The following is a 27587-nucleotide window of genomic DNA, read 5'->3' as shown; positions in this document are numbered from 1 at the left end:
GGGTTTTGGATGTGTTCAGACTGTTCAGGGTTGTGGATGTGTTCAGACTGTTCAGGGTTGTGGATGTATTCAGACTGTTCAGGGTTGTGGATGTGTTCAGAATGTTCAAGGTTGTGGATGTATTCAGAATGTTTAGGGTTGTGGATGTATTCAGAATGTTCAGGGTTGTGGATGTGTTCAGGTTTGTGGATAATTCAGAATGTTTAGGGGTTGTGAATGTGTCCAGACTGTTCAGGGTTGTGGATGTGTTCAGAATGTTCAGGTTGTGGATGTGTTCAAGACTGTTCAGGGTTGTGGATGTATTCAGAATGTTCAGGGTTGTGGATGTGTTCAGACTGTTCAGGGTTGTGGACGTTTTCAGAATGTTCAGGGTTGTGGACGTTTTCAGAATGTTCAGGGTTGTTGATGTGTTCAGACTGTTCAGGGTTGTGGATGTATTCAGACTGTTCAGGGTTGTGGGATGTGTTCAGACTGTTCAGGGTTGTGGACGTTTCAGAATGTTCAGGGTTGTTGATGTGTTCAGACTGTTCAGGGTTGTGGATGTATTCAGACTGTTCAGGGTTGTAATTGTGTTCCGACTGTTCAGGGTTGTGGATGTGTTCAGACTGTTCAGGTTTGTGAATGTGTTCAGACTGTTCAGGGTTGTGGATGTGTTCAGACTGTTCAGGTTTGTGAATGTGTTCAGACTGTTCAGGGTTGTGGACCTATTCAGCAAGTTCAGGGTTGTTGATGTGTTCAGACTGTTCAGGGGTGTGGATGTATTCAGACTGTTCAGGGTTGTGGATGTGTTCAGACTGTTCAGGGTTGTGGACGTTTTCAGAATGTTCAGGGTTGTTGATGTGTTCAGACTGTTCAGGGTTGTGGATGTATTCAGACTGTTCAGGGTTGTAAATGTGTTCCGACTGTTCAGGGTTGTGGATGTGTTCAGACTGTTCAGGTTTGTGAATGTGTTCAGACTGTTCAGGGTTGTGGATGTGTTCAGACTGTTCATGTTTGTGAATGTGTTCAGACTGTTCAGGGTTGTGGACCTATTCAGCAAGTTCAGGGTTGTTGATGTGTTCAGACTGTTCAGTGTTGTGGATGTATTCAGACTGTTCAGGGTTGTGGATGTGTTCAGACTGTTCAGTGTTGTGGATGTATTCAGACTGTTCAGGGTTGTGGATGTGTTCAGACTGTTCAGGTTTGTGAATGTGTTCAGACTGTTCAGGGTTGTGGACCTATTCAGAATGTTCAGGGTTGTTGATGTGTTCAGCCTGTTCAGGGTTGTGGATGTGTTCAGACTGTTCAGGGTTGTGGATGTGTTCAGACTGTTCAGGGTTGTGGATGTATTCAGACTGTTCAGGGTTGTGGATGTGTTCAGACTGTTCAGGGTTGTGGACGTATTCAGAATGTTCAGGGTTGTGGATATATTCAGAATGTTCAGGGTTGTGAATGTGTTCAGACTGTTCAGGGTTGTGGATGTGTTCAGACTGTTCAGGGTTTTGGATGTGTTCAGACTCTTCAGGGTTGTGGATGTGTTCAGACTGTTCAGGTTTTGTGGATGTATTCAGATGGTTCAGGGTTTTAAATGTGTTCTGACTGTTCAGGGTTGTGGATGTGTTCAGACTGTTCAGAGTTGTGGATGTATTCAGACTGTTCAGGGTTGTGGATGTGTTCAGAATGTTCAAGGTTGTGGATGTATTCAGAATGTTTAGTGTTGTGGATGTATTCAGAATGTTCAGGGTTGTGGATGTGTTCAGGTTTGTGGATATATTCAGAATGTTTAGGGTTGTGAATGTGTCCAGACTGTTCAGGGTTGTGGATGTGTTCAGAATGTTCAGGGTTGTGGATGTGTTCAGACTGTTCAGGTTTGTGGATGTATTCAGAATGTTCAGGGTTGTTGATGTGTTCAGACTGTTCAGGGTTTGTGGACGTTTTTCAGAATGTTCAGGGTTGATGATGTGTTCAGACTGTTTCAGGGTTGTGGATGTATTCAGACTGTTCAGGGTTGTAAATGTGTTCCGACTGTTCAGGGTTGTGGATGTGTTCAGACTGTTCAGGTTTGTGAATGTGTTCAGACTGTTCAGGGTTGTGGACCTATTCAGCAAGTTCAGGGTTGTGAATGTGTTCAGACCTGTTCAGGGTTGTGGATGTGTTCAGACTGTTCAGGGTTGTGGACGTATTCAGAATTTTCAGGGTTGTGGATGTGTTCAGATGGTTCAGGGTTGTGAATGTGTTCAGGGTTGTGGATATATTCAGAATGTTCAGGGTTGTAAATGTGTTCAGACTGTTCAGGGTTGTGGATGTATTCTGACTGTTCAGGGTTGTAAATGTGTTCCGACTGTTCAGGGTTGTGGATGTGTTCAGACTGTTCAGGTTTGTGAATGTGTTCAGACTGTTCAGGGTTGTGGATGTGTTCAGACTGTTCATGTTTGTGAATGTGTTCAGACTGTTCAGGGTTGTGGACCTATTCAGCAAGTTCAGGGTTGTTGATGTGTTCAGACTGTTCAGGGTTGTGGATGTATTCAGACTGTTCAGGGTTGTGGATGTGTTCAGACTGTTCAGTGTTGTGGATGTATTCAGACTGTTCAGGGTTGTGGATGTGTTCAGACTGTTCAGGTTTGTGAATGTGTTCAGACTGTTCAGGGTTGTGGACCTATTCAGAATGTTCAGGGTTGTTGATGTGTTCAGCCTGTTCAGGGTTGTGGATGTGTTCAGACTGTTCAGGGTTGTGGATGTGTTCAGACTGTTCAGGGTTGTGGATGTATTCAGACTGTTCAGGGTTGTGGATGTGTTCAGACTGTTCAGGGTTGTGGACGTATTCAGAATGTTCAGGGTTGTGGATATATTCAGAATGTTCAGGGTTGTGAATGTGTTCAGACTGTTCAGGGTTGTGGATGTGTTCAGACTGTTCAGGGTTTTGGATGTGTTCAGACTCTTCAGGGTTGTGGATGTGTTCAGACTGTTCAGGTTTTGTGGATGTATTCAGATGGTTCAGGGTTTTAAATGTGTTCTGACTGTTCAGGGTTGTGGATGTGTTCAGACTGTTCAGAGTTGTGGATGTATTCAGACTGTTCAGGGTTGTGGATGTGTTCAGAATGTTCAAGGTTGTGGATGTATTCAGAATGTTTAGGGTTGTGGATGTATTCAGAATGTTCAGGGTTGTGGATGTGTTCAGGTTTGTGGATATATTCAGAATGTTTAGGGTTGTGAATGTGTCCAGACTGTTCAGGGTTGTGGATGTGTTCAGAATGTTCAGGGTTGTGGATGTGTTCAGACTGTTCAGGGTTGTGGATGTATTCAGAACGTTCAGGGTTGTGGATGTGTTCAGACTGTTCAGGGTTGTGGACGTTTTCAGAATGTTCAGGGTTTGTGGACGTTTTCAGAATGTTCAGGGTTGTTGATGTGTTCAGACTGTTCAGGGTTGTGGATGTATTCAGACTGTTCAGGGTTGTGGATGTGTTCAGACTGTTCAGGGTTGTGGACGTTTTCAGAATGTTCAGGGTTGTTGATGTGTTCAGACTGTTCAGGGTTGTGGATGTATTCAGACTGTTCAGGGTTGTAATTGTGTTCCGACTGTTCAGGGTTGTGGATGTGTTCAGGCTGTTCAGGTTTGTGAATGTGTTCAGACTGTTCAGGGTTGTGGATGTGTTCAGACTGTTCAGGTTTGTGAATGTGTTCAGACTGTTCAGGGATGTGGACCTATTCAGCAAGTTCAGGGTTGTGGATGTGTTCAGACTGTTCAGGTTTGTGGATGTATTCAGACGGTTCAGGGTTTTAAATGTGTTCAGGGTTGTGGATATATTCAGACTGTTCAGGGTTTTGGATGTGTTCAGACGGTTCAGGGTTTTAAATGTGTTCAGACTGTTCAGGGTTGTGGATGTGTTCAGACTGTTCAGGGTTTTGGATGTGTTCAGACTATTCAGGGTTGTGGATGTGTTCAGACTGTTCAGGTTTGTGGATGTATTCAGACTGTTCAGGGTTGTGGATGTGTTCAGAATGTTCAAGGTTGTGGATGTGTTCAGAATGTTCAGGGTTGTGGATGTGTTCAGAATGTTCAGGGTTGTGGATGTGTTCAGAATGTTCAAGGTTGTGGATGTATTCAGAATGTTTAGGGTTGTGGATGTGTTCAGGTTTGTGGATATATTCAGAATGTTTAGGGTTGTGAATGTGTCCAGACTGTTCAGGGTTGTGGATGTGTTCAGAATGTTCAGGGTTGTGGATGTGTTCAGACTTTTCAGGGTTGTGGATGTATTCAGAATGTTCAGGGTTGTGGATGTGTTCAGACTGTTCAGGGTTGTGGACGTTTTCAGAATGTTCAGGGTTGTGGACGTTTTCAGAATGTTCAGGGTTGTTGATGTGTTCAGACTGTTCAGGGTTGTGGATGTATTCAGACTGTTCAGGGTTGTGGATGTGTTCAGACTGTTCAGGGTTGTGGACGTTTTCAGAATGTTCAGGGTTGTTGATGTGTTCAGACTGTTCAGGGTTGTGGATGTATTCAGACTGTTCAGGGTTGTAATTGTGTTCCGACTGTTCAGGGTTGTGGATGTGTTCAGACTGTTCAGGTTTGTGAATGTGTTCAGACTGTTCAGGGTTGTGGATGTGTTCAGACTGTTCAGGTTTGTGAATGTGTTCAGACTGTTCAGGGTTGTGGACCTATTCAGCAAGTTCAGGGTTGTTGATGTGTTCAGACTGTTCAGGGGTGTGGATGTATTCAGACTGTTCAGGGTTGTGGATGTGTTCAGACTGTTCAGGGTTGAGGACGTTTTCAGAATGTTCAGGGTTGTTGATGTGTTCAGACTGTTCAGGGTTGTGGATGTATTCTGACTGTTCAGGGTTGTAAATGTGTTCCGACTGTTCAGGGTTGTGGATGTGTTCAGACTGTTCAGGTTTGTGAATGTGTTCAGACTGTTCAGGGTTGTGGATGTGTTCAGACTGTTCATGTTTGTGAATGTGTTCAGACTGTTCAGGGTTGTGGACCTATTCAGCAAGTTCAGGGTTGTTGATGTGTTCAGACTGTTCAGGGTTGTGGATGTATTCAGACTGTTCAGGGTTGTGGATGTGTTCAGACTGTTCAGTGTTGTGGATGTATTCAGACTGTTCAGGGTTGTGGATGTGTTCAGACTGTTCAGGTTTGTGAATGTGTTCAGACTGTTCAGGGTTGTGGACCTATTCAGAATGTTCAGGGTTGTTGATGTGTTCAGCCTGTTCAGGGTTGTGGATGTGTTCAGACTGTTCAGGGTTGTGGATGTGTTCAGACTGTTCAGGGTTGTGGATGTATTCAGACTGTTCAGGGTTGTGGATGTGTTCAGACTGTTCAGGGTTGTGGACGTATTCAGAATGTTCAGGGTTGTGGATATATTCAGAATGTTCAGGGTGGTGAATGTGTTCAGACTGTTCAGGGTTGTGGATGTGTTCAGACTGTTCAGGGTTTTGGATGTGTTCAGACTCTTCAGGGTTGTGGATGTGTTCAGACTGTTCAGGTTTTGTGGATGTATTCAGATGGTTCAGGGTTTTAAATGTGTTCTGACTGTTCAGGGTTGTGGATGTGTTCAGACTGTTCAGAGTTGTGGATGTATTCAGACTGTTCAGGGTTGTGGATGTGTTCAGAATGTTCAAGGTTGTGGATGTATTCAGAATGTTTAGGGTTGTGGATGTATTCAGAATGTTCAGGGTTGTGGATGTGTTCAGGTTTGTGGATATATTCAGAATGTTTAGGGTTGTGATGTGTCCAGACTGTTCAGGGTTGTGGATGTGTTCAGAATGTTCAGGGTTGTGGATGTGTTCAGACTGTTCAGGGTTGTGGATGTATTCAGACTGTTCAGGGTTGTAATTGTGTTCCGACTGTTCAGGGTTGTGGATGTGTTCAGACTGTTCAGGTTGTGAATGTGTTCAGACTGTTCAGGGTTGTGGATGTGTTCAGACTGTTCAGGTTTGTGAATGTGTTCAGACTGTTCAGGGTTGTGGACCTATTCAGCAAGTTCAGGGTTGTTGATGTGTTCAGACTGTTCAGGGGTGTGGATGTATTCAGACTGTTCAGGGTTGTGGATGTGTTCAGACTGTTCAGGGTTGTGGACGTTTTCAGAATGTTCAGGGTTGTTGATGTGTTCAGACTGTTTCAGGGTTGTGGATGTATTCAGACTGTTCAGGGTTGTAAATGTGTTCCGACTGTTCAGGGTTGTGGATGTGTTCAGACTGTTCAGGTTTGTGAATGTGTTCAGACTGTTCAGGGTTGTGGATGTGTTCAGACTGTTCATGTTTGTGAATGTGTTCAGACTGTTCAGGGTTGTGGACCTATTCAGCAAGTTCAGGGTTGTTGATGTGTTCAGACTGTTCAGGGTTGTGGATGTATTCAGACTGTTCAGGGTTGTGGATGTGTTCAGACTGTTCAGTGTTGTGGATGTATTCAGACTGTTCAGGGTTGTGGATGTGTTCAGACTGTTCAGGTTTGTGAATGTGTTCAGACTGTTCAGGGTTGTGGACCTATTCAGAATGTTCAGGGTTGTTGATGTGTTCAGCCTGTTCAGGGTTGTGGATGTGTTCAGACTGTTCAGGGTTTGTGGATGTGTTCAGACTGTTCAGGGTTGTGGATGTATTCAGACTGTTCAGGGTTGTGGATGTGTTCAGACTGTTCAGGGTTGTGGACGTATTCAGAATGTTCAGGGTTGTGGATATATTCAGAATGTTCAGGGTTGTGAATGTGTTCAGACTGTTCAGGGTTGTGGATGTGTTCAGACTGTTCAGGGTTTTGGATGTGTTCAGACTCTTCAGGGTTGTGGATGTGTTCAGACTGTTCAGGTTTTGTGGATGTATTCAGATGGTTCAGGGTTTTAAATGTGTTCTGACTGTTCAGGGTTGTGGATGTGTTCAGACTGTTCAGAGTTGTGGATGTATTCAGACTGTTCAGGGTTGTGGATGTGTTCAGAATGTTCAAGGTTGTGGATGTATTCAGAATGTTTAGGGTTGTGGATGTATTCAGAATGTTCAGGGTTGTGGATGTGTTCAGGTTTGTGGATATATTCAGAATGTTTAGGGTTGTGAATGTGTCCAGACTGTTCAGGGTTGTGGATGTGTTCAGAATGTTCAGGGTTGTGGATGTGTTCAGACTGTTCAGGTTTGTGGATGTATTCAGAATGTTCAGGGTTGTTGATGTGTTCAGACTGTTCAGGGTTGTGGACGTTTTCAGAATGTTCAGGGTTGATGATGTGTTCAGACTGTTCAGGGTTGTGGATGTATTCAGACTGTTCAGGGTTGTAAATGTGTTCCGACTGTTCAGGGTTGTGGATGTTTTCAGACTGTTCAGGTTTGTGAATGTGTTCAGACTGTTCAGGGTTGTGGACCTATTCAGCAAGTTCAGGGTTGTGAATGTGTTCAGACTGTTCAGGGTTGTGGATGTGTTCAGACTGTTCAGGGTTGTGGACGTATTCAGAATTTTCAGGGTTGTGGATGTGTTCAGATGGTTCAGGGTTGTGAATGTGTTCAGGGTTGTGGATATATTCAGAATGTTCAGGGTTGTAAATGTGTTCAGACTGTTCAGGGTTGTGGATGTATTCTGACTGTTCAGGGTTGTAAATGTGTTCCGACTGTTCAGGGTTGTGGATGTGTTCAGACTGTTCAGGTTTGTGAATGTGTTCAGACTGTTCAGGGTTGTGGATGTGTTCAGACTGTTCATGTTTGTGAATGTGTTCAGACTGTTCAGGGTTGTGGACCTATTCAGCAAGTTCAGGGTTGTTGATGTGTTCAGACTGTTCAGGGTTGTGGATGTATTCAGACTGTTCAGGGTTGTGGATGTGTTCAGACTGTTCAGTGTTGTGGATGTATTCAGACTGTTCAGGGTTGTGGATGTGTTCAGACTGTTCAGGTTTGTGAATGTGTTCAGACTGTTCAGGGTTGTGGACCTATTCAGAATGTTCAGGGTTGTTGATGTGTTCAGCCTGTTCAGGGTTGTGGATGTGTTCAGACTGTTCAGGGTTGTGGATGTGTTCAGACTGTTCAGGGTTGTGGATGTATTCAGACTGTTCAGGGTTGTGGATGTGTTCAGACTGTTCAGGGTTGTGGACGTATTCAGAATGTTCAGGGTTGTGGATATATTCAGAATGTTCAGGGTTGTGAATGTGTTCAGACTGTTCAGGGTTGTGGATGTGTTCAGACTGTTCAGGGTTTTGGATGTGTTCAGACTCTTCAGGGTTGTGGATGTGTTCAGACTGTTCAGGTTTTGTGGATGTATTCAGATGGTTCAGGGTTTTAAATGTGTTCTGACTGTTCAGGGTTGTGGATGTGTTCAGACTGTTCAGAGTTGTGGATGTATTCAGACTGTTCAGGGTTGTGGATGTGTTCAGAATGTTCAAGGTTGTGGATGTATTCAGAATGTTTAGGGTTGTGGATGTATTCAGAATGTTCAGGGTTGTGGATGTGTTCAGGTTTGTGGATATATTCAGAATGTTTAGGGTTGTGAATGTGTCCAGACTGTTCAGGGTTGTGGATGTGTTCAGAATGTTCAGGGTTGTGGATGTGTTCAGACTGTTCAGGGTTGTGGATGTATTCAGAATGTTCAGGGTTGTGGATGTGTTCAGACTGTTCAGGGTTGTGGACGTTTTCAGAATGTTCAGGGTTGTGGACGTTTTCAGAATGTTCAGGGTTGTTGATGTGTTCAGACTGTTCAGGGTTGTGGATGTATTCAGACTGTTCAGGGTTGTGGATGTGTTCAGACTGTTCAGGGTTGTGGACGTTTTCAGAATGTTCAGGGTTGTTGATGTGTTCAGACTGTTCAGGGTTGTGGATGTATTCAGACTGTTCAGGGTTGTAATTGTGTTCCGACTGTTCAGGGTTGTGGATGTGTTCAGGCTGTTCAGGTTTGTGAATGTGTTCAGACTGTTCAGGGTTGTGGATGTGTTCAGACTGTTCAGGTTTGTGAATGTGTTCAGACTGTTCAGGGATGTGGACCTATTCAGCAAGTTCAGGGTTGTGGATGTGTTCAGACTGTTCAGGTTTGTGGATGTATTCAGACGGTTCAGGGTTTTAAATGTGTTCAGGGTTGTGGATATATTCAGACTGTTCAGGGTTTTGGATGTGTTCAGACGGTTCAGGGTTTTAAATGTGTTCAGACTGTTCAGGGTTGTGGATGTGTTCAGACTGTTCAGGGTTTTGGATGTGTTCAGACTATTCAGGGTTGTGGATGTGTTCAGACTGTTCAGGTTTGTGGATGTATTCAGACTGTTCAGGGTTGTGGATGTGTTCAGAATGTTCAAGGTTGTGGATGTGTTCAGAATGTTCAGGGTTGTGGATGTGTTCAGAATGTTCAGGGTTGTGGATGTGTTCAGAATGTTCAAGGTTGTGGATGTATTCAGAATGTTTAGGGTTGTGGATGTGTTCAGGTTTGTGGATATATTCAGAATGTTTAGGGTTGTGAATGTGTCCAGACTGTTCAGGGTTGTGGATGTGTTCAGAATGTTCAGGGTTGTGGATGTGTTCAGACTTTTCAGGGTTGTGGATGTATTCAGAATGTTCAGGGTTGTGGATGTGTTCAGACTGTTCAGGGTTGTGGACGTTTTCAGAATGTTCAGGGTTGTGGACGTTTTCAGAATGTTCAGGGTTGTTGATGTGTTCAGACTGTTCAGGGTTGTGGATGTATTCAGACTGTTCAGGGTTGTGGATGTGTTCAGACTGTTCAGGGTTGTGGACGTTTTCAGAATGTTCAGGGTTGTTGATGTGTTCAGACTGTTCAGGGTTGTGGATGTATTCAGACTGTTCAGGGTTGTAATTGTGTTCCGACTGTTCAGGGTTGTGGATGTGTTCAGACTGTTCAGGTTTGTGAATGTGTTCAGACTGTTCAGGGTTGTGGATGTGTTCAGACTGTTCAGGTTTGTGAATGTGTTCAGACTGTTCAGGGTTGTGGACCTATTCAGCAAGTTCAGGGTTGTTGATGTGTTCAGACTGTTCAGGGGTGTGGATGTATTCAGACTGTTCAGGGTTGTGGATGTGTTCAGACTGTTCAGGGTTGAGGACGTTTTCAGAATGTTCAGGGTTGTTGATGTGTTCAGACTGTTCAGGGTTGTGGATGTATTCTGACTGTTCAGGGTTGTAAATGTGTTCCGACTGTTCAGGGTTGTGGATGTGTTCAGACTGTTCAGGTTTGTGAATGTGTTCAGACTGTTCAGGGTTGTGGATGTGTTCAGACTGTTCATGTTTGTGAATGTGTTCAGACTGTTCAGGGTTGTGGACCTATTCAGCAAGTTCAGGGTTGTTGATGTGTTCAGACTGTTCAGGGTTGTGGATGTATTCAGACTGTTCAGGGTTGTGGATGTGTTCAGACTGTTCAGTGTTGTGGATGTATTCAGACTGTTCAGGGTTGTGGATGTGTTCAGACTGTTCAGGTTTGTGAATGTGTTCAGACTGTTCAGGGTTGTGGACCTATTCAGAATGTTCAGGGTTGTTGATGTGTTCAGCCTGTTCAGGGTTGTGGATGTGTTCAGACTGTTCAGGGTTGTGGATGTGTTCAGACTGTTCAGGGTTGTGGATGTATTCAGACTGTTCAGGGTTGTGGATGTGTTCAGACTGTTCAGGGTTGTGGACGTATTCAGAATGTTCAGGGTTGTGGATATATTCAGAATGTTCAGGGTTGTGAATGTGTTCAGACTGTTCAGGGTTGTGGATGTGTTCAGACTGTTCAGGGTTTTGGATGTGTTCAGACTCTTCAGGGTTGTGGATGTGTTCAGACTGTTCAGGTTTTGTGGATGTATTCAGATGGTTCAGGGTTTTAAATGTGTTCTGACTGTTCAGGGTTGTGGATGTGTTCAGACTGTTCAGAGTTGTGGATGTATTCAGACTGTTCAGGGTTGTGGATGTGTTCAGAATGTTCAAGGTTGTGGATGTATTCAGAATGTTTAGGGTTGTGGATGTATTCAGAATGTTCAGGGTTGTGGATGTGTTCAGGTTTGTGGATATATTCAGAATGTTTAGGGTTGTGAATGTGTCCAGACTGTTCAGGGTTGTGGATGTGTTCAGAATGTTCAGGGTTGTGGATGTGTTCAGACTGTTCAGGGTTGTGGATGTATTCAGACTGTTCAGGGTTGTAATTGTGTTCCGACTGTTCAGGGTTGTGGATGTGTTCAGACTGTTCAGGTTTGTGAATGTGTTCAGACTGTTCAGGGTTGTGGATGTGTTCAGACTGTTCAGGTTTGTGAATGTGTTCAGACTGTTCAGGGTTGTGGACCTATTCAGCAAGTTCAGTGTTGTTGATGTGTTCAGACTGTTCAGGGGTGTGGATGTATTCAGACTGTTCAGGGTTGTGGATGTGTTCAGACTGTTCAGGGTTGTGGACGTTTTCAGAATGTTCAGGGTTGTTGATGTGTTCAGACTGTTCAGGGTTGTGGATGTATTCAGACTGTTCAGGGTTGTAAATGTGTTCCGACTGTTCAGGGTTGTGGATGTGTTCAGACTGTTCAGGTTTGTGAATGTGTTCAGACTGTTCAGGGTTGTGGATGTGTTCAGACTGTTCATGTTTGTGAATGTGTTCAGACTGTTCAGGGTTGTGGACCTATTCAGCAAGTTCAGGGTTGTTGATGTGTTCAGACTGTTCAGGGTTGTGGATGTATTCAGACTGTTCAGGGTTGTGGATGTGTTCAGACTGTTCAGTGTTGTGGATGTATTCAGACTGTTCAGGGTTGTGGATGTGTTCAGACTGTTCAGGTTTGTGAATGTGTTCAGACTGTTCAGGGTTGTGGACCTATTCAGAATGTTCAGGGTTGTTGATGTGTTCAGCCTGTTCAGGGTTGTGGATGTGTTCAGACTGTTCAGGGTTGTGGATGTGTTCAGACTGTTCAGGGTTGTGGATGTATTCAGACTGTTCAGGGTTGTGGATGTGTTCAGACTGTTCAGGGTTGTGGACGTATTCAGAATGTTCAGGGTTGTGGATATATTCAGAATGTTCAGGGTTGTGAATGTGTTCAGACTGTTCAGGGTTGTGGATGTGTTCAGACTGTTCAGGGTTTTGGATGTGTTCAGACTCTTCAGGGTTGTGGATTGTGTTCAGACTGTTCAGGTTTTGTGGATGTATTCAGATGGTTCAGGGTTTTAAATGTGTTCTGACTGTTCAGGGTTGTGGATGTGTTCAGACTGTTCAGAGTTGTGGATGTATTCAGACTGTTCAGGGTTGTGGATGTGTTCAGAATGTTCAAGGTTGTGGATGTATTCAGAATGTTTAGGGTTGTGGATGTATTCAGAATGTTCAGGGTTGTGGATGTGTTCAGGTTTGTGGATATATTCAGAATGTTTAGGGTTGTGAATGTGTCCAGACTGTTCAGGGTTGTGGATGTGTTCAGAATGTTCAGGGTTGTGGATGTGTTCAGACTGTTCAGGTTTGTGGATGTATTCAGAATGTTCAGGGTTGTTGATGTGTTCAGACTGTTCAGGGTTGTGGACGTTTTCAGAATGTTCAGGGTTGATGATGTGTTCAGACTGTTCAGGGTTGTGGATGTATTCAGACTGTTCAGGGTTGTAAATGTGTTCCGACTGTTCAGGTTGTGGATGTTTTCAGACTGTTCAGGTTTGTGAATGTGTTCAGACTGTTCAGGGTTGTGGACCTATTCAGCAAGTTCAGGGTTGTGAATGTGTTCAGACTGTTCAGGGTTGTGGATGTGTTCAGACTGTTCAGGGTTGTGGACGTATTCAGAATTTTCAGGGTTGTGGATGTGTTCAGATGGTTCAGGGTTGTGAATGTGTTCAGGGTTGTGGATATATTCAGAATGTTCAGGGTTGTAAATGTGTTCAGACTGTTCAGGGTTGTGGATGTATTCAGACTGTTCAGGGTTGTAAATGTGTTCCGACTGTTCAGGGTTGTGGATGTGTTCAGACTGTTCAGGTTTGTGAATGTGTTCAGACTGTTCAGGGTTGTGGATGTGTTCAGACTGTTCATGTTTGTGAATGTGTTCAGACTGTTCAGGGTTGTGGACCTATTCAGCAAGTTCAGGGTTGTTGATGTGTTCAGACTGTTCAGGGTTGTGGATGTATTCAGACTGTTCAGGGTTGTGGATGTGTTCAGACTGTTCAGTGTTGTGGATGTATTCAGACTGTTCAGGGTTGTGGATGTGTTCAGACTGTTCAGGTTTGTGAATGTGTTCATACTGTTCAGGGTTGTGGACCTATTCAGAATGTTCAGGGTTGTTGATGTGGTTCAGCCTGTTCAGGGTTGTGGATGTGTTCAGACTGTTCAGGGTTGTGGATGTGTTCAGACTGTTCAGGGTTGTGGATGTATTCAGACTGTTCAGGGTTGTGGATGTGTTCAGACTGTTCAGGGTTGTGGACGTATTCAGAATGTTCAGGTTGTGGATATATTCAGAATGTTCAGGGTTGTGAATGTGTTCAGACTGTTCAGGGTTGTGGATGTGTTCAGACTGTTCAGGGTTTTGGATGTGTTCAGACTCTTCAGGGTTGTGGATGTGTTCAGACTGTTCAGGTTTTGTGGATGTATTCAGATGGTTCAGGGTTTTAAATGTGTTCTGACTGTTCAGGGTTGTGGATGTGTTCAGACTGTTCAGAGTTGTGGATGTATTCAGACTGTTCAGGGTTGTGGATGTGTTCAGAATGTTCAAGGTTGTGGATGTATTCAGAATGTTTAGGGTTGTGGATGTATTCAGAATGTTCAGGGTTGTGGATGTGTTCAGGTTTGTGGATATATTCAGAATGTTTAGGGTTGTGAATGTGTCCAGACTGTTCAGGGTTGTGGATGTGTTTCAGAATGTTCAGGGTTGTGGGATGTGTTCAGACTGTTCAGGGTTGTGGATGTATTCAGAATGTTCAGGGTTGTGGATGTGTTCAGACTGTTCAGGGTTGTGGACGTTTTCAGAATGTTCAGGGTTGTGGACGTTTTCAGAATGTTCAGGGTTGTTGATGTGTTCAGACTGTTCAGGGTTGTGGATGTATTCAGACTGTTCAGGGTTGTGGATGTGTTCAGACTGTTCAGGGTTGTGGACGTTTTCAGAATGTTCAGGGTTGTTGATGTGTTCAGACTGTTCAGGGTTGTGGATGTATTCAGACTGTTCAGGGTTGTAATTGTGTTCCGACTGTTCAGGGTTGTGGATGTGTTCAGGCTGTTCAGGTTTGTGAATGTGTTCAGACTGTTCAGGGTTGTGGATGTGTTCAGACTGTTCAGGTTTGTGAATGTGTTCAGACTGTTCAGGGTTGTGGACCTATTCAGCAAGTTCAGGGTTGTTGATGTGTTCAGACTGTTCAGGGGTGTGGATGTATTCAGACTGTTCAGGGTTGTGGATGTGTTCAGACTGTTCAGGGTTGTGGACGTTTTCAGAATGTTCAGGGTTGTTGATGTGTTCAGACTGTTCAGGGTTGTGGATGTATTCAGACTGTTCAGGGTTGTAAATGTGTTCCGACTGTTCAGGGTTGTGGATGTGTTCAGACTGTTCAGGTTTGTGAATGTGTTCAGACTGTTCAGGGTTGTGGATGTGTTCAGACTGTTCATGTTTGTGAATGTGTTCAGACTGTTCAGGGTTGTGGACCTATTTCAGCAAGTTCAGGGTTGTTGATGTGTTCAGACTGTTCAGGGTTGTGGATGTATTCAGACTGTTCAGGGTTGTGGATGTGTTCAGACTGTTCAGTGTTGTGGATGTATTCAGACTGTTCAGGGTTTGTGGATGTGTTCAGACTGTTCAGGTTTGTGAATGTGTTCAGACTGTTCAGGGTTGTGGACCTATTCAGAATGTTCAGGTTGTTGATGTGTTCAGCCTGTTCAGGTTGTGGATGTGTTCAGACTGTTCAGGGTTGTGGATGTATTCAGACTGTTCAGGGTTGTGGATGTGTTCAGACTGTTCAGGGTTGTGGACGTATTCAGAATGTTCAGGGTTGTGGATATATGTTCAGGAATGTGTTCAGACGTTCAGGGTTGTGGATGTGTTCAGACTGTTCAGGGTTTTGGATGTGTTCAGACTCTTCAGGGTTGTGGATGTGTTCAGACTGTTCAGGTTTTGTGGATGTATCAGATGGTTCAGGGTTTTAAATGTGTTCTGACTGTTCAGGGTTGTGGATGTGTTCAGACTGTTCAGAGTTGTGGATGTATTCAGACTGTTCAGGGTTGTGGATGTGTTCAGAATGTTCAAGGTTGTGGATGTATTCAGAATGTTTAGGGTTGTGGATGTATTCAGAATGTTCAGGGTTGTGGATGTGTTCAGGTTTGTGGATATATTCAGAATGTTTAGGGTTGTGAATGTGTCCAGACTGTTCAGGGTTGTGGATGTGTTCAGAATGTTCAGGGTTGTGGATGTGTTCAGACTGTTCAGGTTTGTGGATGTATTCAGAATGTTCAGGGTTGTTGATGTGTTCAGACTGTTCAGGGTTGTGGACGTTTTCAGAATGTTCAGGGTTGATGATGTGTTCAGACTGTTCAGGGTTGTGGATGTATTCAGACTGTTCAGGGTTGTAAATGTGTTCCGACTGTTCAGGGTTGTGGATGTGTTCAGACTGTTCAGGTTTGTGAATGTGTTCAGACTGTTCAGGGTTGTGGACCTATTCAGCAAGTTCAGGGTTGTGAATGTGTTCAGACTGTTCAGGGTTGTGGATGTGTTCAGACTGTTCAGGGTTGTGGACGTATTCAGAATTTTCAGGGTTGTGGATGTGTTCAGATGGTTCAGGGTTGTGAATGTGTTCAGGGTTGTGGATATATTCAGAATGTTCAGGGTTGTAAATGTGTTCAGACTGTTCAGGGTTGTGGATGTGTTCAGACTGTTCAGGGTTATGGATGTGTTCAGACTGTTCAGGGTTGTGGATGTATTCAGACTGTTCAGGGAGGTGGATTTGTTCAGACTGTTCAGTGTTGTGGATATATTCAGACTGTTCAGGGTTGTGGATGTGTTCAGACTGTTCAGGTTTGTGAATGTGTTCAGACTGTTCAGGGTTTGTGGACCTATTCAGAATGTTCAGGGTTGTTGATGTGTTCAGACTGTTCAGGGTTGTGGATGTATTCAGATGGTTCAGGGTTTTAAATGTGTTCTGACTGTTCAGGGTTGTGGATGTGTTCAGACTGTTCAGAGTTGTGGATGTATTCAGACTGTTCAGGGTTGTGGATGTGTTCAGAATGTTCAAGGTTGTGGATGTATTCAGAATGTTTAGGGTTGTGGATGTATTCAGAATGTTCAGGGTTGTGGATGTGTTCAGGTTTGTGGATATATTCAGAATGTTTAGGGTTGTGAATGTGTCCAGACTGTTCAGGGTTGTGGATGTGTTCAGAATGTTCAGGGTTGTGGATGTGTTCAGACTGTTCAGGGTTGTGGATGTATTCAGACTGTTCAGGGTTGTAATTGTGTTCCGACTGTTCAGGGTTGTGGATGTGTTCAGACTGTTCAGGTTTGTGAATGTGTTCAGACTGTTCAGGGTTGTGGATGTGTTCAGACTGTTCAGGTTTGTGAATGTGTTCAGACTGTTCAGGGTTGTGGACCTATTCAGCAAGTTCAGGGTTGTTGATGTGTTCAGACTGTTCAGGGGTGTGGATGTATTCAGACTGTTCAGGGTTGTGGATGTGTTCAGACTGTTCAGGGTTGTGGACGTTTTCAGAATGTTCAGGGTTGTTGATGTGTTCAGACTGTTCAGGGTTGTGGATGTATTCAGACTGTTCAGGGTTGTAAATGTGTTCCGACTGTTCAGGGTTGTGGATGTGTTCAGACTGTTCAGGTTTGTGAATGTGTTCAGACTGTTCAGGGTTGTGGATGTGTTCAGACTGTTCATGTTTGTGAATGTGTTCAGACTGTTCAGGGTTGTGGACCTATTCAGCAAGTTCAGGGTTGTTGATGTGTTCAGACTGTTCAGGGTTGTGGATGTATTCAGACTGTTCAGGGTTGTGGATGTGTTCAGACTGTTCAGTGTTGTGGATGTATTCAGACTGTTCAGGGTTGTGGATGTGTTCAGACTGTTCAGGTTTGTGAATGTGTTCAGACTGTTCAGGGTTGTGGACCTATTCAGAATGTTCAGGGTTGTTGATGTGTTCAGCCTGTTCAGGGTTGTGGATGTGTTCAGACTGTTCAGGGTTGTGGATGTGTTCAGACTGTTCAGGGTTGTGGATGTATTCAGACTGTTCAGGGTTGTGGATGTGTTCAGACTGTTCAGGGTTGTGGACGTATTCAGAATGTTCAGGGTTGTGGATATATTCAGAATGTTCAGGGTTGTGAATGTGTTCAGACTGTTCAGGGTTGTGGATGTGTTCAGACTGTTCAGGGTTTTGGATGTGTTCAGACTCTTCAGGGTTGTGGATGTGTTCAGACTGTTCAGGTTTTGTGGATGTATTCAGATGGTTCAGGGTTTTAAATGTGTTCTGACTGTTCAGGGTTGTGGATGTGTTCAGACTGTTCAGAGTTGTGGATGTATTCAGACTGTTCAGGGTTGTGGATGTGTTCAGAATGTTCAAGGTTGTGGATGTATTCAGAATGTTTAGGGTTGTGGATGTATTCAGAATGTTCAGGGTTGTGGATGTGTTCAGGTTTGTGGATATATTCAGAATGTTTAGGGTTGTGAATGTGTCCAGACTGTTCAGGGTTGTGGATGTGTTCAGAATGTTCAGGGTTGTGGATGTGTTCAGACTGTTCAGGTTTGTGGATGTATTCAGAATGTTCAGGGTTGTTGATGTGTTCAGACTGTTCAGGGTTGTGGACGTTTTCAGAATGTTCAGGGTTGATGATGTGTTCAGACTGTTCAGGGTTGTGGATGTATTCAGACTGTTCAGGGTTGTAAATGTGTTCCGACTGTTCAGGGTTGTGGATGTTTTCAGACTGTTCAGGTTTGTGAATGTGTTCAGACTGTTCAGGGTTGTGGACCTATTCAGCAAGTTCAGGGTTGTGAATGTGTTCAGACTGTTCAGGGTTGTGGATGTGTTCAGACTGTTCAGGGTTGTGGACGTATTCAGAATTTTCAGGGTTGTGGATGTGTTCAGATGGTTCAGGGTTGTGAATGTGTTCAGGGTTGTGGATATATTCAGAATGTTCAGGGTTGTAAATGTGTTCAGACTGTTCAGGGTTGTGGATGTATTCAGACTGTTCAGGGTTGTAAATGTGTTCCGACTGTTCAGGGTTGTGGATGTGTTCAGACTGTTCAGGTTTGTGAATGTGTTCAGACTGTTCAGGGTTGTGGATGTGTTCAGACTGTTCATGTTTGTGAATGTGTTCAGACTGTTCAGGGTTGTGGACCTATTCAGCAAGTTCAGGGTTGTTGATGTGTTCAGACTGTTCAGGGTTGTGGATGTATTCAGACTGTTCAGGGTTGTGGATGTGTTCAGACTGTTCAGTGTTGTGGATGTATTCAGACTGTTCAGGGTTGTGGATGTGTTCAGACTGTTCAGGTTTGTGAATGTGTTCATACTGTTCAGGGTTGTGGACCTATTCAGAATGTTCAGGGTTGTTGATGTGTTCAGCCTGTTCAGGGTTGTGGATGTGTTCAGACTGTTCAGGGTTGTGGATGTGTTCAGACTGTTCAGGGTTGTGGATGTATTCAGACTGTTCAGGGTTGTGGATGTGTTCAGACTGTTCAGGGTTGTGGACGTATTCAGAATGTTCAGGGTTGTGGATATATTCAGAATGTTCAGGGTTGTGAATGTGTTCAGACTGTTCAGGGTTGTGGATGTGTTCAGACTGTTCAGGGTTTTGGATGTGTTCAGACTCTTCAGGGTTGTGGATGTGTTCAGACTGTTCAGGTTTTGTGGATGTATTCAGATGGTTCAGGGTTTTAAATGTGTTCTGACTGTTCAGGGTTGTGGATGTGTTCAGACTGTTCAGAGTTGTGGATGTATTCAGACTGTTCAGGGTTGTGGATGTGTTCAGAATGTTCAAGGTTGTGGATGTATTCAGAATGTTTAGGGTTGTGGATGTATTCAGAATGTTCAGGGTTGTGGATGTGTTCAGGTTTGTGGATATATTCAGAATGTTTAGGGTTGTGAATGTGTCCAGACTGTTCAGGGTTGTGGATGTGTTCAGAATGTTCAGGGTTGTGGATGTGTTCAGACTGTTCAGGGTTGTGGATGTATTCAGAATGTTCAGGGTTGTGGATGTGTTCAGACTGTTCAGGGTTGTGGACGTTTTCAGAATGTTCAGGGTTGTGGACGTTTTCAGAATGTTCAGGGTTGTTGATGTGTTCAGACTGTTCAGGGTTGTGGATGTATTCAGACTGTTCAGGGTTGTGGATGTGTTCAGACTGTTCAGGGTTGTGGACGTTTTCAGAATGTTCAGGGTTGTTGATGTGTTCAGACTGTTCAGGGTTGTGGATGTATTCAGACTGTTCAGGGTTGTAATTGTGTTCCGACTGTTCAGGGTTGTGGATGTGTTCAGGCTGTTCAGGTTTGTGAATGTGTTCAGACTGTTCAGGGTTGTGGATGTGTTCAGACTGTTCAGGTTTGTGAATGTGTTCAGACTGTTCAGGGTTGTGGACCTATTCAGCAAGTTCAGGGTTGTTGATGTGTTCAGACTGTTCAGGGGTGTGGATGTATTCAGACTGTTCAGGGTTGTGGATGTGTTCAGACTGTTCAGGGTTGTGGACGTTTTCAGAATGTTCAGGGTTGTTGATGTGTTCAGACTGTTCAGGGTTGTGGATGTATTCAGACTGTTCAGGGTTGTAAATGTGTTCCGACTGTTCAGGGTTGTGGATGTGTTCAGACTGTTCAGGTTTGTGAATGTGTTCAGACTGTTCAGGGTTGTGGATGTGTTCAGACTGTTCATGTTTGTGAATGTGTTCAGACTGTTCAGGGTTGTGGACCTATTCAGCAAGTTCAGGGTTGTTGATGTGTTCAGACTGTTCAGGGTTGTGGATGTATTCAGACTGTTCAGGGTTGTGGATGTGTTCAGACTGTTCAGTGTTGTGGATGTATTCAGACTGTTCAGGGTTGTGGATGTGTTCAGACTGTTCAGGTTTGTGAATGTGTTCAGACTGTTCAGGGTTGTGGACCTATTCAGAATGTTCAGGGTTGTTGATGTGTTCAGCCTGTTCAGGGTTGTGGATGTGTTCAGACTGTTCAGGGTTGTGGATGTGTTCAGACTGTTCAGGGTTGTGGATGTATTCAGACTGTTCAGGGTTGTGGATGTGTTCAGACTGTTCAGGGTTGTGGACGTATTCAGAATGTTCAGGGTTGTGGATATATTCAGAATGTTCAGGGTTGTGAATGTGTTCAGACTGTTCAGGGTTGTGGATGTGTTCAGACTGTTCAGGGTTTTGGATGTGTTCAGACTCTTCAGGGTTGTGGATGTGTTCAGACTGTTCAGGTTTTGTGGATGTATTCAGATGGTTCAGGGTTTTAAATGTGTTCTGACTGTTCAGGGTTGTGGATGTGTTCAGACTGTTCAGAGTTGTGGATGTATTCAGACTGTTCAGGGTTGTGGATGTGTTCAGAATGTTCAAGGTTGTGGATGTATTCAGAATGTTTAGGGTTGTGGATGTATTCAGAATGTTCAGGGTTGTGGATGTGTTCAGGTTTGTGGATATATTCAGAATGTTTAGGGTTGTGAATGTGTCCAGACTGTTCAGGGTTGTGGATGTGTTCAGAATGTTCAGGGTTGTGGATGTGTTCAGACTGTTCAGGTTTGTGGATGTATTCAGAATGTTCAGGGTTGTTGATGTGTTCAGACTGTTCAGGGTTGTGGACGTTTTCAGAATGTTCAGGGTTGATGATGTGTTCAGACTGTTCAGGGTTGTGGATGTATTCAGACTGTTCAGGGTTGTAAATGTGTTCCGACTGTTCAGGGTTGTGGATGTGTTCAGACTGTTCAGGTTTGTGAATGTGTTCAGACTGTTCAGGGTTGTGGACCTATTCAGCAAGTTCAGGGTTGTGAATGTGTTCAGACTGTTCAGGGTTGTGGATGTGTTCAGACTGTTCAGGGTTGTGGACGTATTCAGAATTTTCAGGGTTGTGGATGTGTTCAGATGGTTCAGGGTTGTGAATGTGTTCAGGGTTGTGGATATATTCAGAATGTTCAGGGTTGTAAATGTGTTCAGACTGTTCAGGGTTGTGGATGTGTTCAGACTGTTCAGGGTTATGGATGTGTTCAGACTGTTCAGGGTTGTGGATGTATTCAGACTGTTCAGGGAGGTGGATTTGTTCAGACTGTTCAGTGTTGTGGATATATTCAGACTGTTCAGGGTTGTGGATGTGTTCAGACTGTTCAGGTTTGTGAATGTGTTCAGACTGTTCAGGGTTGTGGACCTATTCAGAATGTTCAGGGTTGTTGATGTGTTCAGACTGTTCAGGGTTGTGGATGTATTCAGACTGTTCAGGGTTGTGGATGTGTTCAGACTGTTCAGGGTTGTGGATGTATTCAGACTGTTCAGGGTTGTGGATGTGTTCAGACTGTTCAGGGTTGTGGACGTATTCAGAATGTTCAGGGTTGTGGATCTGTTCAGACTGTTCAGGGTTGTGGATGTATTCAGACTGTTCAGGGTTGTGGATGTATTCAGGTGGTTCATGGTTGTGGATCTGTTCAGACGGTTCAGGGTTTTAAATGTGTTCAGACTGTTCAGGGTTGTGGATGTGTTCAGACTGTTCAGGGTTGTGGATGTATTCAGACGGTTCAGGGTTTTGGATGTGTTCAGACGGTTCAGGGTTTTAAATGTGTTCAGACTGTTCAGCGTTGTGGATGTGTTCAGACTGTTCAGGGTTGTGGATGTGTTCAGAATGTTCAGGGTTGTGGATGTGTTCAGACTGTTCAGGGTTGTTGATGTTTTCCGAATGTTTAGGGTTGTGGATGTGTTCAGACTGTTCAGGGTTGTGGATGTATTCATAATGTTCAGGGTTGTGGATGTATTCAGACTGTTCAGGGTTGTGGATGTGTTCAGACTGTTCAGGGTTGTGGATGTGTTCATACTGTGTTGTAATGTGTGCTGTATGTTCTATCCAGCCCAACCTGGAGATCAACCACCATGCAGACAAGTCTCTAGACAGCTTCTGTAAGTGGCAGAAGTCCATCCTCAGTCACCAAGGAGACGGGAACAGCATCCCGGAGAACGGCATGGCTCACCATGACAACGCTGTCCTCATCACACGGTAGATTCTCCACCTCCACTCTCACGTACCTACACAGACACACACACATGCACGCACACACATACTTATTTTCCTCTTACCCATTATTATGTTTTGCACTGACTCTCTTGCGCAGACTTGATGTACACTCACTGGACTCTAACCACAGACCCACATACTACACTAACATTCCAACACACACACACAAAACACACACACACACACACACACACACACACACACACACACACACACACACACACACACACACACACACACACACACACACACACACACACACACACACACACACACACACACACACATTCACACTCTTCTCACATGCTGCTGTTTTATTTTTTACATGGTATTTTATTGAACTTTTATTTAACGAGGCAAGTCAGTTCAGAACAAATCCTTATTTACAATGACGGCCAACCAAAAGGCCTCCAGTGGGGACGGGGCCTGGGATGAAATAAATACAGACTTTCTGTTTATTATCTGTGCATAGTCATTTAACCCCTAACCCACATGCATGTACTGTATTACCTCAACTACCTCAACTACCTCGCACCCCTGCACATAGCCTCGTTACCGATACCCCTGTACATAGGCTCGTTACCGATACCCCTGTACATAGCCTCGTTACCGATACCCCTGTACATAGCCTCGTTACCGATACCCCTGAACATAGCCTCGTTACCGATACCCCTGCACATAGCCTCGTTACCGATACCCCTGCACATAGCCTCGTTACCGATACCCCTGTACATAGCCTCGTTACCGATACCCCTGCACATAGCCTCGTTACCGATACCCCTGCACATAGCCTCGTTACCGATACCCCTGTACATAGCCTCGTTACCGATACCCCTGCACATAGCCTCGTTACCGATACCCCTGCACATAGCCTCATTACCGATACCCCTGCACATAGCCTCGTTACCGATACCCCTGCACATAGCCTCGTTACCGATACCCCTGCACATTGACTTGTTTCCGATACCCCTGTACATAGCCTCGTTACCGATACCCCTGTACATAGCCTCGTTACCGATACCCCTGTACATAGCCTCGTTACCGATACCCCTGTACATAGCCTCGTTACCGATACCCCTGTACATAGCCTCGTTACCGGTACCCCTGCACATTGACTCGTTACCGATACCCCTGTACATAGCCTCGTTACCGATACCCCTGTACATAGCCTCGTTACCGATACCCCTGTACATAGCCTCGTTACCGATACCCCTGCACATTGACTCGTTACCGATACCCCTGTACATAGCCTCGTTACCGATACCCCTGTACATAGCCTCGTTACCGATACCCCTGTACATAGCCTCGTTACCGATACCCCTGTACATAGCCTCGTTACCGATACCCCTGTACATAGCCTCGTTATTGTTAATGTTATTTTTATTGTGTTACCATTTTTCCTTTAGTCTAAGAGGCACAGTTTTCGTACTTACTTTTGAAACAACTCTGGGTTGTTGGTTAAGGGCTTTGTGAGTAAGCATTTCACTGTAAGGTCTACTACACCTGTTGGATTCAGCATTTCACTGTAAGATCTACTACACCTGTTGTATTCAGCATTTCACTGTAAGGTCTACTACACCTGTTGTATTCAGCATTTCACGGTAAGGTCTACTACACCTGTTGTATTCAGCATTTCACTGTAAGGTCTACTACACCTGTTGTATTCAGCATTTCACGGTAAGGTCTACTACACCTGTTGTATTCAGCATTTCACTGTAAGGTCTACTACACCTGTTGTTTTCAGCATTTCACTGTAAGGTCTACTACACCTGTTGTTTTCAGCATTTCACTGTAAGGTCTACTACACCTGTTGTATTCAGCATTTCACTGTAAGGTCTACTACACCTGTTGTATTCAGCATTTCACTGTAAGGTCTACTACACCTGTTGTATTCAGCATTTCACTGTAAGGTCTACTACACCTGTTGTATTCAGCATTTCACTGTAAGGTCTACTACACCTGTTGTATTCAGCATTTCACTGTAAGGTCTACTACACCTGTTGTATTCAGCATTTCACTGTAAGGTCTACTACACCTGTTGTATTCAGCATTTCACTGTAAGGTCTACTACACCTGTTGTATTCAGCATTTCACTGTAAGGTCTACTACACCTGTTGTATTTGGCGCAAGTGGCAAAAAACATATGATTGGATTTTCGATGATGGTTCGTTCGGCGGTAGAAGTGTGCAGTAATTGACCTCGCCATATGTCTTTTGTGCGTGTGTTTACTTAAACGCTTTAGCAGTCCTTCCACCTTCCCACTTCGTGCTGCGTCTGCGTTTCACAGCCAGAACAGTAGCGTTGAAACACACTGCCAGGCCACTACTCATACAACGGGAAGCGATGGTCTTTCAGGCACACTAAGATTTATGGCTGGCAACCGTGTTGCGGCAAAAACACTGTCATAACTGCTACTGGCATTATTGTTGACCGTAGTGTGATTGACATGGGCTAAAACCCTGCTTTTGACTCTTCCTGCCTGGCTGTGGACTAATGTTCGCCTAGTGCTAGTTGACTTAAGCTGTTTGGTGAGCCGTCAATAGGAGATACTGTAGTAGGTAAGGTCCTCTATTGCTACTGAAAGTAATAGTTGGTCGCCTTAGAAGCAGCGTTTGAAGTTTTGCTTGGATTCTGATGCTAGCAGGCTACTGAAGGGGTTTTCGGGAGTGCTGTTCCCAGCCACCTGTCTGTCTGTTGTGCTGGTAATTATCGGAGGGCAGGTCTGTACTGCCAAAGTTACATCACCTCAGCCTTCTGCTGCTATAGGGCTTTCCACCGTCTGTCTGATGCTAAACCAACACTAGCTGCTATGCTTTCACTAAAGCATTGTGTTGTATATACATGCTGCAGGCTGCTTACAGGGTTCAGTGAAGTTCAGTGACTGTGGGTTTGCATTATAGACCCAGTACAACATCTTACGAGAGAGAGAGAGAGGGGGGGGGGTGAGGGGAGAGAGAGAGATAGAGAGAGAGAGAGGGGGGGGGGGGGGGGTGAGGAGAGAGAGAGAGAGAGAGAGAGAGGGGGGGGGGGGTGAGGAGAGAGAGAGAGAGAGGGGGGTGAGGAGAGAGAGAGAGAGAGAGAGAGAGAGAGAGAGGGAGAGGGAGAGGGAGAGAGAGAGAGAGATTGAGAGTGATAGAGAGAGAGAGAGAGTGAGAGCGAGAGAGAGAGAGTGTGTGAGAGAGAGAGAGCGAGAGAGTGAGAGCGAGAGAGTGAGAGAGAGAGAGAGAGAGAGAGAGAGAGAGAGAGAGAAGGGGGGTGAGGAGAGAGAGAGAGGAGCGAGAGAGAGAGAGAGAGAGAGAGAGAGGGGGGAGGAGAGAGAGAGAGGACCGAGAGAGGGAGGGAGAGAGAAAGGGAGGGAGAGAGAGAGAGAGAGAGAGAAAGGGTGGGAGGGAGTGAGGGGGGAGGAGAGAGAGAGAGGAGAGAGAGAGATGGAGGAAAGAGAGAGAAAGGAGAGAGAGGGGGGAAAAGGAGAGATAGAGAGCGAGAGAAAGAGAGGAAGGGTGGAGGAGAGAGAGAGAGAGAGAGAGAATGAGAATCAGAACTTTGGTGGGGCCTATGTTTAATGGGACAACAAGATGTGTGTGTTGGTGACGAGCTGGGCTGAAGGATGGTAACATTAGAGAACATTAGAACATTAGAGTATAAATAGTTCATGATGGACCTCGAGAAGCTTTCATTTACCACCGCGTGTGCTAGAACATTCCCCGTTCCCAGGTGGAATCCACCTTCAAGAGAGAGCCCAGCGATTTTAAGACTGTTTGCATTAGCAACGCACAGCTTTACTGTATGTGTGGCTATTACATTTATGGCTAATGAAGAAAAGATCAGGTTAAATAAAAGTGTTTTATGAGATGATGACGAGGGATGCCCTAGGCCACGCTCTTTATCGTAGTACTATCTATACCCCCTCATTTAAAACATGTGGGAACTGCCTCTGGAGGCTGTCTCTGTGTGTTGCGTTTGAGCCTCTCTCACTCACTCTCTCTCAAGTCCGTCGTGAAGTGTATACAGCCGACAACACAAATGCACGGCGTACTGTACTCCCAAACTCAACTTCTGCCAGGCCGTCATCCTGAATAAGAATTTGTTATTAATTGACTTGCCTGGTACAATAAAAGTTCCATGGAAGTCAAATGAAAAGAAGCTTCTAAGCGTGCCGTGCGGGGGTTGGTTCACTTTGCTGAGGGCAGACTGAGGTCACCACGAGTGCACAGAAACGATGATGTCATGGTAGCGGTCTTGACGGTAGCGGTCGTCCTGGTGTTGGCCTCCTGTGGTTGCGGGCTGGTTGCGGTCAATCGGGACATAAGGAGGAGACATTATCCTTGAGGTGGATGGAGTCTGTTCGGATGGGTCGTCCTTCTAGGCATGAATCATGATTGTGACCTCTCCTTCGTTCCCCTTGTCTGAATGTCTATCTCTCTCTCTTTCTCTCTCTCTCTCTCTCTCTCTCTCTCTCTCTCTCTCTCTCTCTCTTCTGTTCTGTTCTGTTCTTATGGCTCTCTTGCCATTGTGGGCCCATCAGGAAGAGAGGAGACATTCTCCCCAGACAGAGTCATTCCGCTCATTATCCTTGAGGTTATGTATGGTCCACGTCCAGCTCCTCCCTCTAGGCACCGTGCTATACAGAGCGACCTCTCCATCCCTCGCTGTTGTTGCTTTATTAGGCTCTGGCCACGTCATCGAGGATGCGGTGTCTCGTTTGGAACGTGGCCCGTGGTGTTTGAGAAACTCAGGGGGAAATTAAAGGAAGTAAATCTAAATAAATAGATGTCCTAAACGAGGTGGAGTCTGCTTGTCCTCGAGACCGTACCTCATGGGTTTGGAACCGGTCCACCGGGATAAGGGGGTGGAGGGGAAACAGATGGAGGGAGGGGGGGGGGCAAAATGAAATGTAATTTGCAGTGTCCTTGGGTTTTTAATAGATTAAAGCTTTAGGAATGATTGGATCACTCATTATAATGTATGATGTGTGCTCTGTAAAGCGCTGAGGCTGACTGTATGGAACTATTTTCCTGCGCTGGATTGGATTAGCATTGTATCAGAGAGAGAGAGAGAGAGAGAGAGAGATGTACAGATAGATAGGAGGACGGACGGGCGGGCGGGCGGACTGAGGGCGAGGGTTACAACAGGGACACAGCAGGGTCTTATTGGACTTTAAACACTGTGTTGCTTCCTGTCTGCCTGCCTGCCTGCCTGCCTGCCTGCCTGCCTGCCTGCCCTGCCTGCCTGCCTGCCTGCCTGCCTGCCTGCCTGCCTGCCTGCCTGCCTGCCTGCCTGCCTGTCTGCCTGTCTGCCTGTCTGCCTGTCTGTCTGCCTGCCTGTCTGTCTGTCTGTCTGCATGTGCTTTTATAGAAGGACAAACCTTCATGATATGACTAAACCATTCAAAGACTTGTTGCTGTATAACAACTAAGGTCAAATACTGCAGGTAACTGCCTGAGATGCCTGGTTTTGACATCAAAGGTGCTGAGAATAGAATCAAATAGAATAGATGAACATAGAATAGAGGAGACGAGAGTAGAGCAGAATAGAAGCACAGAGCGCCTGACAGAAGAATCCTCATGTTTCTTCT

The 27587-nt window shown here is 45.0% G+C and overlaps 1 protein-coding gene across 1 annotated transcript in view; it reads left to right on the top strand.

The window, feature by feature from the left end:
* Window positions 1-27587, top strand: part of LOC109868198 (A disintegrin and metalloproteinase with thrombospondin motifs 6-like) — a 205942-nt gene that overhangs the window by 112846 nt on the left and 65509 nt on the right. The window contains 3 exon segments of the mRNA XM_031803091.1: window positions 21849-21994; window positions 22110-22116; window positions 24733-24793. Coding sequence (XP_031658951.1) covers window positions 21849-21994; window positions 22110-22116; window positions 24733-24793 — 214 coding nt within the window.

This window comes from Oncorhynchus kisutch, linkage group LG23 (genome assembly GCF_002021735.2).
Source record: "Oncorhynchus kisutch isolate 150728-3 linkage group LG23, Okis_V2, whole genome shotgun sequence".
Classification (NCBI taxonomy): Eukaryota; Metazoa; Chordata; class Actinopteri; order Salmoniformes; family Salmonidae; genus Oncorhynchus; species Oncorhynchus kisutch.
The sequence above is the reverse complement of the archived record's forward strand: the minus strand, read 5'-3'. Positions and strand labels throughout refer to the sequence as shown.